At 39.7% G+C, this 22606-nt stretch overlaps 1 protein-coding gene across 1 annotated transcript in view; it reads left to right on the top strand.

Annotated features, from left to right (window-relative positions):
• The window catches only part of CLVS1 (clavesin 1), a 207846-nt gene that overhangs the window by 6610 nt on the left and 178630 nt on the right, over window positions 1-22606 (top strand). The window contains exon 2 of the mRNA XM_050802005.1: window positions 5064-5669. Coding sequence (XP_050657962.1) covers window positions 5215-5669 — 455 coding nt within the window. The 5' untranslated portion in view covers window positions 5064-5214. The remainder of the gene's footprint in view (window positions 1-5063; window positions 5670-22606) is intronic.

Here is a 22606-nt window from a genome sequence, read left to right as displayed (position 1 = left end):
CTTTCTTCTGTCTATTGCAGGATCATTGTAACAAAGAAAAAATAACTGATATAAAATGCTTCGAAACACTACATACACACATACATATACATATTTTTAGATAAGACATTGCTAATATTATTTTGACTTTTTCCTGATGTATTGTATGTGTTTCTGAAGATTATAACAAAATAAATAAATGAGAATAATAGATCATAAAATTACCAAATTGATTTCATTTGAATTATCATACTTTTCTGAAAGTATTTTTATGCTTAAATTCTTTGATTTTAAAGAGTACAGTGTATGTTTGTAGATGTACTTTCTTAAGACTAAATTCTGTATGAGGAAGTACAAAAAGATTTGTTTCTAATGGAAACTTGAGATGAAATATAAAACTAGAATCTACAGATAACATTATTTTAAATATCATAGTATGGATACTCCTCTTTTCTCCCTCTCATACAAAAATATCATTACCTAATTTTCTAGTTCACTGGAAAAGTGTGGGCTGGAGTGAAAGGAGGTATTCCCCACCTTGGCCTTCCCAGAGAAAGTTTGCGAATTACTCTCCATGCATTTGAAATGGTGTCTAAATACGGAATCATTTGGGACTAAACCACATTGCAGGGAGATGGCCTCTGAGGCTTAAATGAATCTGCCTAAAGTGGCCTGTTTGATCATCAAGCACATTTCAATGCTGATACCATGCTTGGCACTCTGCTGGGCATGGCAATCAATCCTTCAAACAGAATGACAAGATCTGTTATCTTTGATCTGTCATTTTTGCCAAAGGAAAATACCTAAAGGAAGAGCAAAAATTAGTGATTGCTGCAAATGGCATAGACAGCTAGATTTTGAACAGCACCAGTCATCTTCCAATGAAGGAAGGAGGAAAAGATGGCAACTGGACATCTGTAAGGCGGAGTATTAAGCCACCCAAGAAAATCTATTCATCCATTGGCATATTTACGCTCATAGAATGGTAAGTTTGAAAGGAATTTTAGGGAACCAGAGTGAGGTTCTGAAACTTGCAGATGGTCACATAGGTCTTAAGTCATAAATAATAAAATCTCTCTGCTACACATAAGAGAGGACAGCATAACAGTAAAGAGCATGGTTTCAGAGAAAGATCACTTTTGGCTGAATCCAGTTTCTGCCGCTTAGTGTCTGTATAATTTGGGGCAGTCATTTAACCTTTCTGTTCCTTAGTTTCCTCATTTGAAAAATGAGGACAATAATATACTCATTTCATACAGTTGTTCCGAGGATTAAATACTGTAGCCTATAAAAAGAGAGTCTGCAAATGCCTAGAACATAATAAATAGCTATAATATATAATATAAATTATTATTATTAATACTACCAGCAGAGAAAACCATTTCTACTTCTTCATGTGATACAAGTTCAATGTATCCATTTATAATTTGGAAAAGTTGAATGAGAACCAAGTCCTTTATGTGAACAAAAGATTATAGTCAAATGAAGATGCTATATCCTGGTGAACATTCTTCATATAGCCTTTCTAGTGCCTTAAATACTATCAATTGAAGTTGTTATTTAAGTAGCAGTCTATTCAGACTTCTGATATGAAGAATTTGCCTTTAACGGGAAATATCTATGTTATCATAAGTTATGAAACCCAGTGACCCTGGCTTGAGTATTCTCCCCAGAAGCTTCTACTGTATGCTGAGCACAGAATAAAGATATAGATTGCAGAAAATTTATTTCGGATATTATAGATTGCAGGCAAAGCTATATGTGGAAGCAGGCCATGAAAAATGCAACCTCAACTTTCCTTTTGAACCCATAGTAATTTATCTCAGAAACAATGTTGAGTTCCCTGAACTGTAAGGTAAGTAACTTGCCCCAAGCCTTAAATCTTCTGTAAGGAATAAGTCATTGCTGTGCCTTGTGCTTTAAGCACTGTGCTCCATGGGTTGGAACTGTGAACATTACCTGGCATACTTTAGGGAGGTGAGAATCTGAAGCACAATGTGATTAGGCTAAATTCTCCAGGAAAAAAAATACTTTGTAGATGAGGAATCATCAACGTTAATCAATCAGTCACAACATCCCATTTAAGGATAAACTGTCCTGGAGGTACTGAAACACTTATTCACTCATTCAAACATTTTGACTACTTTCTTTATTCATGTATTATAGGCCTATTTACTGAGCATCTACTTCATGGCAGGCACTGTGCTAGGCACTGAGGATGTGGTGGTGAATGCAATGAAGTCACTCTGCTCGTGGAGCTGACCCTCTTTTGGCCACACCCTGTGTCAGTGATACACAGATGAATTAAATCCAGGCCTTCTCTGTAAGGTGTTCCAGATAAAGAGAGAGAAAGGAAAATGGCAACAGAATGTGGTGTGGTCAGGGGTGTGGGACTACTGTGACCTCTGAAGGCCAGGAAGGGTTTCCTGGAGAAATGAGTTTCAAATTTACTTCTGAAGGGCAAAGAAGAGTCAATCAGTGGTTATTCTAGGCAGAGAGAGAGAGCAGCTTTTACCAAGGCACACAAAGGTGGGAAGAAACTGCCGATGGCTGCATGGTCAGACAATAAATCTGGAGAGTTATAAAGAGACCAGAAGATGAAAGGTCTTGAAATCATGTTGCATAGTTTTATACTTTATCCTAGGACAACTAGATGCTAATGATGGATGTTAATCAAGGAGTGACATAAGCATATTTCAACTGTAATGCAGAGAATGGGTTGAAATGCAGAGAATGGACTGGCAGCAAGCATACCAATAGGGAGAATGTCACAGGACTGAACAGATGAGTAGTGATGCAGTCTAAACAAAGACAGTGATCATGGGGATGGAAATAACTGGGCAAATTTGAAAAATATTATGGAAGTAATTGCCTGGTAGCAGGCGGTAAGAGAGAGGGTGGAATAATAGTTGACTCCCAGGTTTCTAGCATGGGAAACTGCATAGAAGATGATGTCATTCACTAAGAGACAAAGGCAGAGGAGCAAATTCAGGATAAGGAACTATGATTAGTTTAGTTTTTAACATAATGAGTTTGTGTTGTCTGTGAGTCAAATAAGTGGAGATGTTCAGTTGTAGAATGTGCAGCCTGAAGATCTGAAGGGAGCTATGGACTGATGTTGTAGATAGCAGATCATGGGGTCAGGATCTTGGAAAACACCAGCATTGAAGATGTGAGCACAGAAGGAGAAGATAGAGCAGAGAGGGATAAAGGGCTAGGTGACAAATCAAGGGTAAATGGAGTTACAGAAAAGAATGGGAAAGTGGGAGAAGAAGGTCTAAGAAAGATGATGTATTCAGCATTGAATATTGAGAAAGCTCACCTACAGTAGGTGCTGAAGTTTGTTTGTTGGACGTAGTAACAAAAATGACATTCACTAGTAGAGTGACCATCTGTCTGAATTTACTTGGAACCTGTTGTTCTAGCATCATTATTATTAACACACTGTAGTGCCTAAGTTTGGATAATAAGTTATATCATCATCCGTGTCATTGATCAGTGTGAATAGTTTCAGCAGCATGTAAAAGATAGATTGCAATGAGTGTAGGGAAGAACTGGAGAAGGAAGACACTAGGTGAGGCCATTTTCTGAAACGGCTGTTGGAGAAGGAATTTTAACGTCAGGTGGCCATTGAACTAGACAGATTTTCAAATTTCTTCCAATTCTGGGAAGAGTTTGTAGTACTATTTTCCTTTATTGTTATGAGTCCTCAAAATTAGTGAGAAGTAAGACTCTTTTGTTTCTTGCAGAACATCACAGAGCTAAATTCGATTTTCTTACAAGTTATTTTACAAAGCCAATATTTTACAAATGAAATTATTTTTATTATTCTATTGTCTTGAAAATGAATACCAGTTACTTAAACTGTCTTTTATCTTCTCCATATCCAAAGACATATAAAGTAGAAATAAGTGAGCTGATTGTCTCTCTTAAGAAATTACTGTTAGTCCTAAATTAAGCAGAGCAATCATCATTTAAGTAATTTTGTATGATAAACCATTACCAATAATGATTAGATTGGGAGTCAATATTCTGCCTCTTATTGCAGATAAGATTGACGTAAGAAAGCTAGGAAAAATAAATGCCTTTAAGTTTATTTATACTTTGTGTGTCTTCTGATTTTTGGAACTTCCAGGTTAGACCAAACAGATGGCTGCAAGAGTTTAAGCATTTATATTTAAAATAAGATACAAACAGTATGGGTGTTCCTCTGTATACCATTTTGGTGGAGAAATCATAAAGGATGTATGTGAGGGGATTAAAATATCATAAGTAAAACAGCATCTTAGGAAAACAGGCAGGTTATATACAATGGAAGGATTTTTAATCCTATATGGATATTGGGTTGGGTAGAGAGCCAATCAAGAATCTCAAGTCCCTCTGCTTTCGTAGTTAAAAGAATGACAAATGCAAATAATAAAGCCATTTGCGAATGTCCCTGTAAGCCTCCTTGCCCATCATTGAATTTGTTATTGGAGGTCAAGTTTCCAGCCATAAGCCCGTTCCCATCCCGACTCTTCACGTATACTGGTGGAGGACTCCTGTGAGTCATGAACACTGGTAGGGTTAAAATAGGGGAAGTTTTTTATAGTTAAGATGCAAATGACTGGCTTTAAGAAAGTGGGGGAAGGGGTATTTCTGTGAAAGATACTTCTGCTTGAGAAAAGAGACCAATGGGAAGCATTAAATTGTACCATAGCTATAATTTCTCTTCCATATCTAGGCCTGTGAGTGGTCCCATAAAGCATGCTGTCACAGAGAAGTATCCTTCTCTCCTCTCACTGTTTCTTAAGGTAATTAATAAAAGTGCATGCTTTTGCTAATCTGATCAAGCACTATTAAGTTAACTAGGCAATAGAACTAAAATGTTCCCAAACATATTTCAAATATTTGCATATTAGATATTCAAGTTGTCTATAATCAACTTATGCTCAATACCCCATTTATCATTTGTTCTTTGGACACCTAATCTAATCAGGCCCACAGCCTAATATACTATTTTTCTATCTAAGTTCCAATTAATTTGCCCAGACTTTCTTTGTATCATCTCTCTTTTGTTTCTTTTGTGTGTATTTGTTTTGCAGTAAGCAATGGCCTCAGTTTTGCTTCCCTTTTGGATGAACACCACCACATAGGGCCTGAATGTGAAAGAAGACCCTCTTTTTGTCTGTTCCGGGGCAGTCTGGTAGTAAAACACCGTTGAATGGGACACAGTTTCAGCAGACCATCAGGTGAATGGGACCAGTCTCCCTTCTTCCAAAATATCAGAAGTTAAGCACTTGGAACGGAGATTTGGCCAAGATGACCCATTTACAGGCTGGACTCAGTCCAGAGACTATAGAGAAAGCTCGCCTGGAACTGAATGAAAACCCAGATGTTTTACATCAGGATATTCAGCAAGTCAGGGACATGATCATCACCAGGCCTGACATTGGATTTTTACGTACAGATGATGCCTTCATCCTGAGATTTCTCCGAGCCAGGAAGTTTCACCAAGCGGATGCCTTTAGACTCCTGGCTCAGTATTTCCAGTACCGCCAGCTAAACCTGGACATGTTCAAAAACTTCAAGGCAGATGATCCCGGCATTAAGAGGGCTCTGATCGATGGATTCCCTGGGGTGCTGGAAAACCGAGACCATTACGGCAGGAAGATTCTTTTGCTGTTTGCAGCCAATTGGGATCAGAGTAGGTAAATGTAGATAGTGTCTTTACTTGGTTTTTCTTTGCTATAAGCATCATCACTGCATGTTTGGGGTTGTGTGGCTTTACACATAATGAACTTACATTAAAAAAAGAATATTTCACATGTTCACCCATGAAGCTTTAAGGCCACAGGTGTGCTGTTCTCAAAAGGCAATTCCAGATGAACAACAGAACTGTAACATTAGAGTTGTAAGAGACCTTAGAAGCCATTATTCTTTTCATCAAAGTGGGTCATTCACGTTAGTAAAATTGAAAGTGGACCTTCTAGAAGAACCATATATTCTGTCTTTGGTGTTCTCATCTTTAATAACAAAAACAAAAATGGCATTAGTAGATGGCTTAATATCAAGTATTTTCAATGCATAAAATAATTTCTTGGATCCTCTCCATGACTTGAATTACCTCTATTTCTCCTGAGTGCCAGACATTTCTATCCAAATCCCTGCTAGATATTTCTCCCTGAAAGACCTATAAGGGACCCCAAACTTGATATATCCGAAACTGAAAGCGTCATCTTTCTCACTCTACCTGCTATGTCGTCCACCTAGTATCTCAAGCCAGAAATCCAGGAGCCATCCTTGACTGCCCCTTGCTTTGGTCTTTACATCCAATTAATTGGCAAGTCCTATCACTTTCTTCTCATAAACCTGTGAAATCTCTTCACTTCTCTTTGCTTCCACTACTATTGCCTTAGTTTAGGTTCTCATCATTTCTTCTTTCATTACTGCAACAGCTTCTTAGCTAGTATCCCTGCCTCTAGTATCATCTCTTCTGAGTCATTCTAGGTTACACCGTAGCTGGGGTGACCCTTTCAAAATTCTGTTACATCACTTCCCTGATTAAAGTTCTTCAATGACCTGCAAAGCTATCGAAATAAAGTAAGGTTCTTATGATCCACCTTCTGCATTTCCTCCTCTGCTTCATCTTCTGCCCTTCGTCACATTCTCTGGTCCAGCTGGTTGGGACTATAAGCCTTGCCTTGAACAGTTGAGGTTTTTAAATGCCTTCCACCCTTTGGACTTGACCTGTTAGACACCCAAAGGAGAGACAGCTATCCTCTATCCCAACTCCAATCATCCAACTCCAACAACACAGTTTGCCTACTGATGCATCTTTATGGTCCTTGAGAAAGGTAGTCTTCTTCCACTTGCCTCCCAAACCTGTTTTTCTCAGGCACCCTACCTCTGTTTGTATTTATATTAATGCAGTTACAATGGAAGTGTAACAGCTACTGTTATCATAGCTAATATTTTGTATACTAATGACAAGTTCTGCTAAGCATTAATATTACCTCATTTAACCCACCTGAGAACTTTGCATGATAGATATTAGTACTATGACCCCTCTTTTACCTTTGATGACATAAGGCTTTTAGAAGTTAAGGAACTCACTCATGTTACACAACTAGTGAATACAGAGTGGGAGTTGGGTAATGATAGTCTGATGTGAGAGCCAGTTGTCTTAACCCGACTTTATTGTAATTGTGTGTTTACTTTGTGCATTCTTACCCCTCTTCCCAAGACTGCAGGTTCCTTGAGGGTAGGGGATAATGTCTTTTTCATGTTTATATCTTTGGTGCATGGCACAATATCCAATGAATGTTGAATGAGAAAGAATAATGAATCAATTTCCAAAACATCACCTATGAATTGAACTTTCACAGAGATATAATCATTAACATTCTTATGTTTCATGGGGAGACATAGGTTTAACCTAAAAATATGTCAACCTCCGTAACCATTAAAAGGAATTGCTAAAGTGCCTCTTCACTGCCTCATGTCATTACTCTTTCTCTTCAAGATGATAACAGTGTAGGGCACCTTGGTGACCACTGGCTGTTTTGTGGTTGATAGTTTTGGGTGGGGTCGTCTAATCTTGGAAAGGTATTTGCATATTTTAACACTATCAATCTAGAATTTGGTCAGGACTCCACCTGGGCCTGGGCTACCTTTCCATGTTTCTACTCTGTTATTCTGTAATGATATGGCATAACATATCATATATCATATCATAAGTAACATAATTAACGATGAGTCTCTCACTACATTGCTTCACTGATGAGACAGATTTTCAGGCCTTAAGATTCATCCATCTTTATCATTCAGTCAACAAACATTCAGTGAGTATAGACTTTGTGCCAGAGCTTGTCTTAGGACACTGAGGACAGCGATGAGAACACACAATCCTTGCCAGTGAGAACACCATTGTTCAGCCAGATGCTTAGCAATGGTGCAAACATATAGGCGGCTCACTCCAACTGCAATAGAATAATTCTTTCTGAGACACGCAACTCATTGGTACAGGACATCTGTGTAAACTAGAGGCGAGAGCCGTCCTCCCCAAAATGGCATATTAACATTTTGGATTTTGAAATAAGAAAGTATTGATAAGTCTGGGGAATAATTGTATTAGTCCATTCTTGCATTGCCATAAGGAATTACCTGAGACTGGGTAATTTATTAAGTAAAGAGGTTTAATTAACTCACAGTTCTGCAGGCTGCATAGAAAACATTGCTAGGGAGACCTCAGGAAATTTATAATCATGGCAGAAGGTGAAGGGGAGGCAGGCACATCTTCACATAACGGGGCAGAAGAGAGAGAATGAGGGAAAGGTGCCACACACTTTTAAACAACCAGATCTCCTGAGAATTCTCTCACTAGACAGCACTAGGTTGATGGTGCTTAACCATTAAAAACCACCCCTATGATCCAATCACCTCCCACCAGGACCCACCTCCAACACTGCGGATTACAACTCAACACGAGATTTGGATGGGGACATGGAGCCAAACCATATCATTAATTGTGCTGACTTCATTTATGCTTAGTTGTTTTCAGTGTTCTAGAACTTCCATCTGCTAAGACAGATGAGGTAAAGAACATCAGTAAGTGGGGACATACACATAAAGAAATGAGCCAGAGTAAAATATTTTATTTTGTGTTAGGATTTGGTCCATGTATATCCCAAAATGTGTTGTTAAGAAGAAGAAGAAACAAATCTCTTAGTAAATAATCCAAATGTTTATGATTATGATAACCTCAAACAAATTACTTCATCTCTGTGTTTCTCAATCCTCTCTTGTGTAAAGTAAGAAGTTTGAAGTATATAATTCCTGAGATACCTGCTAGCTCTAATGGTTCATGAATGTGAAGCTTATTCAGCCTGATCCTATGGATGGGAAGGGACTTAAAAATTCACTTTATGGTCTCCTAATTTGCTAGACTTTTTAAAGTAATCTCTCTTTGCACTGTCCCACTCCACATTTGTCAAACCGTGCAATATTATTTGTCCCAGACCGTTACAGTTTTGACAAAAAGGTTGTAATGACAAGGCTATTCCATTGGCAGCCAAATATTCAATGTAAACAAGCCTCAGTTTGAATTTAGATATTGTCGTGTTGTTTACTGGTTATATAACTTTTGACAAGCAACCTCCCTGAGACTCAGTTTTCTCATCTGTAGGTTGGGCATGAGAGAGATGTCTATCTAATAGTATGGTTGGGAGGAATGAATGACATAATGCACTGAAAAAACACAGCTTATTGTTTGATACACTGTAAGCACTCTAGATATTAGCTTGTAGTATTATCACTAATACTATAAAAGATTCCATGTAAAAAGTAATAGAGGACAGATGGTAAAATGAGTTGCAACCAGGGGCTGGAGTACAATATTTACAATATTTGAAAATGGGAATGGGGCAATGAATGTGAACTATGGCATGCCCATCCTAAGCACCTGTTTGCTTTCTTCCCAAACATGTTTCCTTTCACACAGACCCAGCCCAGTGGGGCCAAAAAGGCCTGGAAAGGCTGACACAGCTTTGCAAGGAAATGGCTTCATTCTCACCGGGGGCCTGAGATGACTGGGAAGTCATTTGAATATCTCATGTGAAGGGTTTACTAATATTAAAATGGTTATGAATATTTATTAAGACAGTGTAAATCTCATTCATCTGAACCCAGACACATGGACAAAAGCTCAGAACAGTGAGCGATGGGAAGCACTATCCCCTGAGGGCTTGTGCCAGGCTCTGTCTGCTTGGGTTCAACATGGCAACCGAGGCATAGGCAGTGCTTGGGCTACCTGAGCATAAACTGGCCTTGCCCGGACATTGGACCTCAGCAGAGAGCTGACTTCTTCATTTTCTGAGGTTGCCAGGCTGAACTGAAACCAGATGGATTCAATCAGCGCCCACGGCTTTATTCAAAAAATGAACTTGGCCCTCCAGAGTGAGCAGAGTTTGTATCCCAGTTCCCCAGCTTCATATGTCACGGAGACCTAGGGGACACTGTTGGTCGATGAGTCCTCTGATTTTTCCTACCTAAACTCGTATCGGCATTGGCAATAATTCACCATTTGCCCCTTTAAGATCTAATGAAAAATAAATTCATTTCTTGCTTCTTTCTAAGCTGCAGACTTGCACTTGGTCATAAGCCCAGTTTGCCATGAATGCCCCAGTGCTGGAGAAGAAACTCTGAGCATAAAGGGGCACATCTGTTTTTTCTGGATTTCACTCAGTTAAAAAGAATAAAAGGTTAAAATTGGTCAAGTTATTTTACTTTCTGGAGTCTCAATTGTATCAGGTGGAAACGGTAAGATATCTGGCATATGGGGCTGTTGCAAGAATTAATCACAATTGCCCTTTTTGGTGGTGTCCAGAGGCCAAATAGAAGAGTGATTAAGTGCACATACTCTGAAACCCGATGGCCAGCTTCCAATCCCAGCTCCTCCTAACCTGCCATGGGGACTTGAGCAAGTTGCTTAAATCCTTATTACCCTCAGTTTCTCACCTGTAAAGTAGGGGTGATGAGGGTCATAGGTGAGTACTAGTTGGTGCTCAGTAAATGGGAGTTGTTTCTTAAGAAAAAAAATCAAATCAGGCAAACACCTAGGATACTGGGTCAAAAGATGTACTGTATTTTGTAATAATTTGTTATCGAGGTTATATATATATATATATATATATAATTTAACATCTTTTCCATTTCTTAGTGTACAGTTCAGTGGCAGTATATACAATTATATTCTTTGATCCCCTTCATCCTGCCTCCCTGCCCCCTTACCCTCTCTGGTAACCACCAACCTACTCTCTATCTTCACAAGATTCACATTTTTACCTCCTGCATGGGAGTGAGAACATGAAATATTTGTCTTTCAGTGCCTGGGTTATTTCATATAACATAATGGCCTTCAGTTCCATCCATGTTGCTGCTAAGGACAGAATTCATTCTTTTTATGGCTGAATAATATTTTGTTGTATGTATATATACTCTATTTTCTCTTTTTTAACTTTTAAGTTCAGGGTACACTTGCAGGTTTGTTACACAGGTAAACTTGTGTCATGGGGTTCTTTTGTACAGATTATTTAATCACTCAGGTATTAAGCCTAGTACTCATTAGTTAGTTTTCTTGGCCCTCCCTCCTCTCACTCTCTACCCTCTTAAAGGCCCCAGTGTTTGTTGTTCCCCTTTATGTGTCCATGGGTTCTCAACATTTAGGTCTTACTTATAAGTGAGGAAATGTGGTATTTGGTTTTCTGTTCTTGTATTAATTTGCTAAGGATAATGGCTTCCAGCTCCATCCATGTCCCTGCAAAGGACATTATCTTACTCTTTTTATGGCTGCATAGTATTTCATGATGTATATCCAGTCTATCACTGATGGGCATACAGGTTGATTCCATGTCTTTGCTATTGTGACTGCTGCTGCAGTGAACATACACGTGCATGTTTCTTTAATAGAATGATTTATATTCCTTTGGGTATATATCCAGTAATAGGATTACTGGGTCAAGTGGTATTTCTGTCTTCAGGTTTTTGAGTAACTGTGACACTGTTTTCCACAATCTTTGAACTAATTTACACTTCCACCAACAGTGTATAAGCATTATCTTCTTTCCGCAACTTCACCACCATCTGTTACTTTTTTTACTTTAACAATAGCCACTCCGATTGTTACGAGATGGTACCTCACTGTGGTTTTGATTTGCATTTCTCTAATGATCAGTGATGTTGAGCCGTTTTACACATGATTGTTGACCACATAAATGTCTTCTTTTGAGAAGTGTCTGTTCATGTCCTTGCCCACTTTTCTATGGGATTGTTTGTTTTTTCATTGTAAATTTGTTTAAATTCCTTACAGATGATGGATATTAGACCATTGTGGGATGCGTTATATGCAAACATTTTCTCTCATTCTGTAGGTTGTCTGTTTACTCTGTTGATAGTTTCTTTTGTTGAATACCACATTTTCTTTACCCATTCATCTGATATTGGCACTCAGGTTGATTTCACATGTTGGCTATTGTTAATAGTGTTGCCATAAACATGGGAGTGTAGATATCTCTTTAATATATTGATTAATTTCTTTTGGCTATACCCAGTAGTGGAATTACTGGATCATGTGAACATTCCAGTTTGTGTTTGTTTGAGGAACCTCCATACCGTTCTCCATAGTAGCTATACTAACTTATATCCCCTCCAGCAATGTGTGAGGGTTCCCCTTTCTCCACATCTTTGTCAGCATCTACAAGATGTACCCTCTAAGTGCTGCAGCATTTGAGGCCATTACCAGGTTTCCTCCACCTAGAAAAGTATACAAAAATACAGCTGAGAACCCTTAGCTACCCATAAGAGCAGACAGTCCTCTGCAAAGACCTCTGTGATAGTTCAGTTGTGGCTGAGAAGCTCTAAGAAGTCACCTTGTTTTAGTGATCCTACCTATTATTTTGTTATATTCTCAAGATATAAGAAATGAATGGGGGGTTGGTGGTGAATCCAGATAATAAAAGCCCCAGAATACACTATAATAGTATCCATTAGTGTTGTGTAGACCAGCTGGTCCCCAAGTACCTTGATGGGGGAAAAACAGTTGGAAATGCATTGCAAGTCATAATATATAAAATTACACTGAAGATTCTTTTGTCAGTGTATTGCTTGTTTCTCATAATTAAAAACTCAGAAATAAGCAACCAGGTTGAAAACTAGATGAAAAATTGGTTCCTTAAAGAAGAAGAGGCACTTGAAGGATGAGTTAAGTTAGAGTAATTTACTAGAGAGGAAAGAAAGTTGATAAACATTTTGATTAGAGTCGTTGTAAGAAGGCCAAGGATCCAGGAAGCTCTTTCTCCCCAGAATACAGAGCAAGGGCCAAAAAGTTGTATTGAAGATGAAGAAGTCTGAGCCGGGACCTCAGACTCAGGGCTGTAAAGGTGAGGGATAGGGCAAAATTCAAGGGGGCACCAAGAAACTCCAGTAATTAAATAAATAATATTGTAATAAAATATTTTAAAAACTCACAATGCAAAAAAAATTCTTAATGAAAAAAAATCCAATTTTTTTAAATTTACTTTGTAAAGGAAGCATGCTTACATTTGCCTTTTATTGCTAGACTTTTAAATTTTAATAGATTTAGGGGGTACAAATGCAGTTTTGTTACATGGTTATATTGTTTAGTAGTGAATTTTGGGCTTTTAGTATAACCACCCCTTGAATGGTGTACATTGCACCCAATAGGTAATTTCTCGCCTCTCCTCCCGCCCCCCACCCTCCCACATTATGTAGTCTCCAATGTCTATTATTCCACATTCTATGTCCATGTGTACATATTATTTAGCTCCCATTTATAAGAGAGAACATGTAATATTTGACTTTCTGTTTCTAAAATATCCAAATTTTAAAGAAGGCAGGGTCAGTATTATTGATTTCCTTTTGGCTTCAGGATCCAACTTGGCTCAGGACAGCACTGCTCAGACCAATTAGATTTCTCAGGGGAAGAACCTTAAGTTGGCTGCTGGTCAATTACATTACAGTACATAATACTGCACATATGTAGACTCTTCAGCTGTATAGTCTTTATGGTTCTCAAGCATTTCCATGTACGTTTTCTTATTCAATGCTCATAACCATTTGGCAGTTTCAGTATCACTAAGTTACTAATGACATATAAATAGTTTCAGGAGGAGAAGACACTTTCTAGTCAAGAAGCAATATGACTCATCAATGGAAAACTTGGCTCAGACTCAGAGCTTCCAACTCCAAGCTCATCCCAAAGGCATCTGAAGCCAATCACTCAGCCCCTGAGTGGTTAGATGTTTCAAAATACCCATGGAGCTTCTGAAAGACTGCAAGTGGGTTTCTTGGCGGAGAATGAGCATGTGCATGAGCACCATGAGTCATGGTGGAGGGGATCGGCGGTCTGGTGGTAGTGCTTCTTAGAAAGAGCACAGTCAGCAGGGGGAGCTGCTCAATCTTATCCGGTAGAACCGTATTAAGCACTATGAAATGCTTAGCATCCCCTCTTCCGGGCACTGTTATAACCAGGAAGACCTCCATATTTCCAGCACCCTTAGGGGAGCTGAGGCCCACTTGGAGAGCACCCGATGGGGACTGTCTAGAAACATCTTAATATCAGCATCAGTAACTACCCGTTGTTAGGTGCTTTTGTGCCAAGTGTTTTGTATACACTATTTCTAAGCGTGCCGTAGTCCCACAAGGATCTATATTGGTACATGGGTAATACGTAACAGTGATGGAATTATTCCCTAGTCTGTCTGCACATAAGGACTATGCTTTCCCACTAAGTCCTACTTATGATCTCATTTTGATCCTGCACTCAGTTTCCAAAGTCTCTTTCAATCAAAAGCTGAATCATTGGTATGTTGTTAAGTAGAAAAGTAGCTCCAGGGTCTAAATTCAAGTTTGTTTGTTTCTACATTCTTTCTTCAGCTCCCTCTCCCAGCCAAGAGGTAGAGGGTGGCTCAATGTAAACAACGAAGCCATTCCCTGTGTATTCGAATGGGACTCAGGCAGTGATGCGTGTGCATTAGAAGTTGGGTGCACCAGAAGTTGAGATGATTCTGAAGGCTCAACATCCAGGGCCTATTCAGTCCTCGATGTGAGTGGGAAGAAAGAAAGTGGAGAGGGACTTGTTGGTTCAGTTTGAAAGTGAAAGGGGTGCTGACCAATTGGCAAGTCTTGTTACGCTTTAATGGAATGAATCCGAGTCTCCTTCATTCCTTCATGCACTCTGTAATACATATACTGAATGGTTACAGTCATCTGGCCTTGTGTGTTTCCTAAAGGTTCCAAGGTTGCATTCCTGATCTGAACTCATGGTCTCAGAATGACATCTCACAGCAGTTCTCCCACCTCCAAACTCCTCAGGCATTAAATGATGGAAAAATGAATGTTACTAGGATATTTGACCTTCTTTCCTTCACAATTGTGAACACTGTCACATTTACTTTCTAATGTAGAAAACCACCCCAAATCTGTCTGTTCTTAGGGGACAGGTGCTTTTCCACTTGCCCTTGTTTCTGGGAAGGTGTTCAGCTGTTTCTTGTCCCCTCATGCCTTGCAGTAATTTATTTGATGGATACGCTGAAGATAGCAGCTTCCTCAAATGTCACCAGTCACTGCTGACCTGTGGCAGCCTCTAAAGGGCTAACATTGCAAAAGCTCCCACAGTTCCATGGTGTGATTTGGCAGTGGGAGATGAGCATTAAGCACGTTCCTTCTTCTGATTAAAACCCCGAGGCCGTAGGTGGGATATAACTCTTCAAACTATAAATAAGCCCACTGATTGAGGTTTGCCTTTGGCTTTTGCAAGAGCATTAAAGAGTTTTTTACAAGTAGCAGGAGGTCTGTGCCTCCTTCAGTTTGATTGTCCTCAGTTATAGGAACTTGTAGCATGAAAGGGGAAGATTTCTAATGTATCCATGGTGAATATTGGTGAGGAAAGAAGGAAGGAGGAAAGCCAGGGAGATGTTAGGCTTCTTACCAGGGCTGTGAGGTAACTCTGCCCCCAAAGCCCAAAGCCTATTAAGAGAAACCCAAGAAAAGGTTTAACTGTCTTCCCTTTCCACCAAAACATTTCCTGAATCTTTCTGGTGATAATCAATTTTTCTTTTGAGTTTGGGAATAAGTAAAAATAAACTGAAGAGAAGGGCAGTTATTACAACCACAAAAGCAAACAATATTGAGTGGTTACTAATCTGTAATGCTCTTACGTAAGCACTACTAATAGCCATATTTTGCAGATGATGAAATTGGAACTTCAGAGAGGTTAGGTGATCTGTCCAAGGTCGCACAGCTGGTAAGTGGCTAAACCTGGCAAGATGTCAGACCTAACTTCTCATTTAAAGCACTGTGCTGCACAGCTTATCACTGGAACTCATTTACCAAATTTGGGGGCTGCAAAATCAGACATTAACGACAGATCTCCGTGAGCTATTAGTAAGCAAGCCTTCACCTGTCACTTGAAGTCTCAAAATACTTTCAAAGGACCTCATAGCCCAAAAGACAAATCCTGTTGCCACATACTCCAATCTCACAGAAACGTAGCCAACCAAATGTTCACAATCCGTACCCAATGTCTGCCTTAATTATTTGACAATAGTAACAGTGATGACAAAAACAACTTTGATTTTTCTTTTAATTCCAGCCCAGCAAAGGACACTGAATATTGCTTGAAATGTTTCACAAAAATTGGTCATAATCTGAGCCTGATTTAAGATAGCGATTGAAGGCATCATTTCTGCCTTGCATTGAAATGAGTGTTCATATAGAGACTTTCTGTTGGCAAACAGAATCCCAGCTCAGCTGCTACCAGTGCTGTGACCTTAGCAAGATTCGTACTCCTTTTACCCTTGTTTTTCTCCTTCGTTGGGTAATAATACGTATTTTGTATAACTGTGAGGATGAAATGAGGTACTAGAGAAGAAGGGGTCAGACAGGCAGATAGCCATTTCCTTTCTTCCATAAGTGAGCTGGTTTTCCTATTTTGACCTAATCCAGAGCCTAAAACGCTCAAGATATGATTCTCATTTAGTGTAAAGAGCTGATAAACAGAATATGTCACTGTTGTGTGCTTCTAAAAAGCTGTTGATTGATGAGGGATGAAGTTAGGAGAGTTTATACTGTGCCTTGATTCTGGCTTCCTCGACCCACTGCCTGTGTATATGGTGTGCCATGTGTGTCAGCCAAATAGTTCTTTGAATATTTCTTTTATTCTCCATTCTTCCCCTAACAATCTCCTTGTCAGATATACCCCACCACCTGCTCTCTAATTCCACTTCATCCATGGCTCAGTTGCTTTCTACCCACCATCAACGTCCCCTTACAATTGCACTCAGAACCTTAAAAACTTGCCTGTTAGAAGTAATCTTTCCCACAGATTGGATGGGAGAGCAGTGGGGTCTCACCTTAGAGATAACACAGCAGTGTACACTCCTGTGTGCCCGGGTGGCTGCCCATCAGGAAGATGTCAGCTGTTACAGGGCTCCGACAATGTCACTACAAAGGCAGGGTGGGCTTTCAGGGAGGGGGCTGTACTGACCTGGAGAACAAGGTTTTATTGATAGCATATCTTTCTAGGCCAGCTGCCCCTCTGAAATTCTCACTTATAAACTCAGAAGTTAAAAAGACATAACATTCATTAGCTTGTAGATAAAAAAATCTCCTCTGATGGCTAGAAATCCAAGGGCCTAAGAATAACTTCCTCCTTCTCAGAGCAAGTCCCAGTGAAGGCAGCCAATGCTAAGCTCGCTCAATTAGTTGATTTGAAATTGTGCTGTCATCTGGGAGCATGACCTGTGTTGGCTTTTCCAAAGGTCGGTGGCAGTAAAAGAGGGCATATAGAAAGGGCATTTTAAAAACACAATGTTGCCTGTATGCTACATTCACTGTTGGATTTTCTAATAAGCATAGTTGGCTTCCTGAATGAATGCATTGCAAGTTATGAGGCCTTTTTCTGCACTGAAGCTCTTCTGGGCTATTCATTGCTTTCCCCAGTTCTCAATAAGCCAGGAAAGCAAGTTTTGTCCCCTTCATAAGGAAGATACTGTAAAGCCAAGGAGGAAAGCTCCTGGCACAAGGCCAAACTCCAACCCCCAATTCCTGTGTCCAGAGCCTCACCTCTATAACCACCTGCCAGCTCCCCTGCCCTTTCGATATGGTTCCCAGATAATCACTCGGAACAGTGATATACGGAACCTTAAACAGCCACTGGGAATGATTAAGTGCCTGTGCTTTGCTTCAGTTGTAAATCAAGCTCCAAAGCCATTTATTGTGAGTGTTCTATAAAGCAGTAGAAGTTATTGCCACTGTGCTGCAAAATATAACGTCAGACAAGAAAATAAAGATAGGGTAAATTTTGCTGTGAAGGTTTTAAAGTGATGTGTTGTTTTTTCTTTGCACATTCTTTCTGTTTCTCACCATTTTTCTCTTCTCTTTGCTTCTATTTCTTCCCTATCTCCAATACTCCCTCATAAGTATCTCCAGATCTAATTTCAAATATAGCATTCCCATAAATAACGGCAGTGCCTTTCTGGATTATAAAGTGTTAATGTTAATAATACTCCCAGGCATTGAGCACCTCCCTGAGCACGTGGTTTCATTTAATCCTCACAACAATTTATGAAGGAGATGTTGTTATTCTCATTTTCAATAGAGGGTATTTAATCTCGACAAAATCGCAAAGCTTGTTAGTGCTTTGATCTCTCTCTCCTTCTTCATGCTGCCTAATTATGTTTGGGGCCTGCTGTTGGGGACTGTGCCACCTAATCTCTGATGACTCACAATTTGTTGCAAAGTTCTTACTAAAGAATCTTTATGGCTTCCTAATGAAGTTGGTTCAGTCTCTTTGCCATACATTTTGGCACATAAAACCTTAATCATTCAGCATTACTTTCCTTATGCAAAGGACATCTTCCACTTGAGTCAAATGATTCTCCCCACTCTCCCCTCCTGCTCCTCCTGCATCATAGCTCTTCCCACCTTTGCATATACAGTTCCTCCCATTCAGTCTTCATTCCTATAACATGGTGAATATGGCCCTACATGAGAAGAGGCCTCAAACCCAGCGGGGAAGCTGGGACCTCAGAGGAATCATCCTGCAGGGCTTCTCTAGCTTTAAGGAGAAGTAAGAGTGAGCAGGTGAAGGGAAGGGAGTGTGAGGGAGGCTATTTGAGACAAAAGGGCACACCATGTAAGGGTCTTGGAAGAAAGGGCTTGCCGAGCTGGGGAAACCTCAGTTGGTTCCAGTGAGCACAGAAAATAAAGGCCCACACAGTGACAGTTGAGGCTGAGGAGGTGGGCTGAGGCTGGGAATGGAGGAATTTGGGCTTTATCCTAAGGACAAATCAAGTTCTACTCATCTTTCCAAGCTCATATTCACACAAAGGGTTGGAGTAGATATGAGTACGCCAGGCATTTAGGAAAGAACACAGGAGGGATCAATACTACCTCAGCCATGGCAAGGGATGCTCCTCTTTACCTTACACTTTCTCGTGCTTCCTGGAAGCTCCTGGAGACAGGGAACTGTGTCTTTTCTCCTTGGTATCCATGAGTACAGTGCAGGGGGTAGTGGTGTCCTGTTGGCTGCCTGACATGTGCAGAGAAATCTGAAGCAATGAAAAGCCCAAACCAGGGAGACTCTTTCTAGACTCTTCCCAACAACAGCATTCCTGTTGAGTTGACTGGAGTTATGTGCAACTGAACTTGAGAATGAGGGAGGAAGAGATTAGAATGCTCCTGCCTAGCCCTTGCCTATTGATCCACAGCATGGCCTAATGAAGAGAGAGCATGCCGTTGAGGCAATAGTGGGAGCGAGGGCACCACCTGGGAGTCATGGGCTCTGCAGGGGCTCTGTCCACTATGTGACTTGAGCTCCGGGTGCCAACTTCCTCTTCTGATAGTAAGGATGTGCAAGCAGATGACTCATCATTTTCTCTCAATTCGTGAATTTTATATTCTTTGTGGGTCATTGTGCACAAGATGGAGTTAAGAAAGGTTTCGATGTTACAGAAATCTCCACTGTTCAAGATGCTGCTTTGCATGGAGAGTTTGGGGAAGGGAAGCTTTGTGAATGGTTTTTTGTACTCAGTGTCCCCCTTTCCCTGACAGGTTCGTGTAGATTCTGGTGAGTCTCATGAGTTTCTGAGGAGTTAGTCCATCCTATAATTTTATAGCATGCATCTTGATTAGCATATCACACCACCATGGGGAGAGTATTTCAGTTTGATATTTAATCTCTAAAGTTTTCTGAAATAATACTGTAATGCCTCATTTACTTTATATCTTTGTAAGAGACGAGGGCATTCCAGAGAAATTAAATTTCCAAGTAGTTGAGGTCTACATTTTAAAGGCCAGTTTTAAAATTTTATTTTGTTTAGGGCTGGTTCAAAACACATAAGCATACAAAAGAACTTAAGAACTTGAAAAAGCAAAAATAAAATAAAATAAAAACGAGGAAGCTAATCTTGGAATGTGTTCTGTACTCTCTTCTCTTGTTAAATTAATACTTTCTTCATGATGCATGGTGACTACAGTGAATTTAAATGATTATACCCTGGGCTGTGAACCAACCATCCTGATGAAGATTCTTAGAGAATTATGAAGAGCTCCGTTCCCAGCTACAAGACCCATACTGCCATGTTTTATAAGTCTTTCTAATATCTTTTTGCTGTTGTTGTTACTTCTTTCTCCTTTTAGCTGTCAATTCAAATTGCTGTTAATGAGCCTGCTTTCAAAACTCCTCTCCTTCTAATTTTCTGTAGCTTAGGAAGCCAGAAAACTGAGCTTGTTGAATTATGTGTTATAGATGAGAACCTATGGGGAATCCCAAGAAATAAAGTAAATGATCTGTAGCAGTGCATGAATTTTATAACATCTCATCGGTATGCTTGGAAATGTAGTTCTGCCCAGTGGACCAGCAGGCAAGCATGAAGTATCTTCCTCTGCAGCATCTGTTTGGAGCTATACAAAATGGAAAACCTAGGCAGTTTTTCTTTCAAGGTTTCTCCAACCTTGGATTCCTGTACTATGTCCACCTCTGATTTTTGTATTTTTCTTCTCTCTAATACTCACCCCAGCCTAACAGAAAGCGACTTGCATCTTCATTTGAACTTGAACTAAAACCCAGTTTTACCAAAGTGGTGTCTGCCCTTTGAATTTTCATTTTTAGACTTTTTGAGCTATTAAAGATAAGGCTTTGTCTTTGAGCAAGGATGTATTGGGGAAGGGGAGAGAGAAAGTGGCATATCTTTCTGTTTATCTTTTAGTACCTTCCTTGTCTTCCTTCCATACTTACTCTAAGGTAGTGAAAATCCAAATATCATTGCTACCGGCCTCATTCCCTTTGGTGCCCTCATCTGAGCTACCACCTGCTTGTTTTCAGGGTGGTCATTGTGATATGTATGACTATGATCCCGCTACCATGGCCACAATTTTCATATTTATAGATTTACATTTATACTGCTTTGGTCCCTCCAGTACCAGATACTCACAGATAGGGACAGGGGCAGGGGCATTGACAAGGGCCACCAGCTCTACAACATCATAATGGGAGAGGGAAACATGGGCCATAATTTCTTCCCTCACTTCTGCAGTGGTCTATGTGGTTGAAGCTATCGAGTAAGTGGAGCCCCTTAACTTGGTTTATTCTTTATATATATATATGTATATACACACACACATACTTTATATATATAAATATATATATTTACTTTAAGTTCTGGGATACATGTGCAGAACATGCAGATTTGTTACATAGGTATGTATGTGCCATGGTGGTTTGCTGCACCCATCAACCCATCATCTACATTAGGTATTTCTCCTAATGCTATCCCTCCCCTAGCCCCCAACCCCCCAACAGGCCCTGGTGTGTGACGTTCCCCTCCCTGTGTCCGTGTGTTCTCATTGTTCAACTCCCACTTATGGGTGAGAACATGTGGTGTTTGGTTTTCTGTTCCTGTGTTAGTTTGCTGAGAATGATGGTTTCCAGCTTCATTCATGTCCCTCCAAAGAACATGAACTCATCCTTTTTTATGGCTGCATAGTATTCCATGGTGTATATGTGCCACATTTGCTTTATCCAGTCTATCCATTTGACCCAGCAATCCCATTACTGGGCATATACCCAAAGGATTATAAATCATTCTACTATAAAGACACAAGCACACGTATGTTTATTGCAGCACTTTTCACAATAGTAAAGACTTGGAACCAACCCAAACGCCTGGTTTATTCTTAACTCAAGGATACTGATCTTTGGCTACTGTGAATACATGAATGTCTTGAAATGTAGACATGTGCATTTGGTGGAGGAGAAGGTGCTCAGCTTCTATCAGATTCTTAAGAGTGTCACAACCCAAAGAAGTTTAAGAATCACCATATTATACTCTCCTTCTACTTGTTAACTCAGGAGTATAATTCTGTGGTGTACTGGGGAGGCAAATATCCTATTGGGATAGTATTACAGAATGACCATCAAATGAATTGATTGCTCTATCCTAACTATGAAGTGTTGCATGATTGTAAGACTAAGCATTCTCATAGAAGAAAATAATGAAAATAAAGAAAGTATAAGGACATTAAAAATTATCTCATCACTTAGATAGAACCATAGTTTACACTGAGAATTAATATATATTTTGCTCTCTCTCACACACATACATACAATTGAACATCCACTATGTATAGCTTTCTGAGTCTAGACGGGACAGCACTGTGACGAGAGCTCAGGTGCTGTGGCTAGATTGTCTGAGTGTGAGTCAGGGCTCCATCACTTTCCCATTGCCTGAGCCTATGCTAGTTTATTTAAACATTCTGTGCTTCAATTTTCTCACCTATACAATAAGGATAATAGTATCTACCTTTAAGGGTTGTATTGAGAATTAAAGGAGCTAATACAAGTAAACGTCCATAAAAATGTCTGGCCCATCATTAGCACTCAATAAAGGTCAACTATTTTTATTATTCTGCTTTTTTCACTTAAAATTACATTGTGGACACTTTATTAGGTTACTAAACATTGTCATAGTTCACTTGTGTGCTACTATAGCAAAATACCTGGGGATGGGTAATTTATAAACAACAGAAGTTGATTACTCAGAGTTCTGGAGCCTGGAAAGTCTAAGAT

This window comes from Macaca thibetana, chromosome 8, assembly GCF_024542745.1.
Source record: "Macaca thibetana thibetana isolate TM-01 chromosome 8, ASM2454274v1, whole genome shotgun sequence".
Classification (NCBI taxonomy): Eukaryota; Metazoa; Chordata; class Mammalia; order Primates; family Cercopithecidae; genus Macaca; species Macaca thibetana.
Note: the sequence above shows the minus strand (reverse complement) of the source record. Positions and strands in the feature narration are given on the sequence as shown.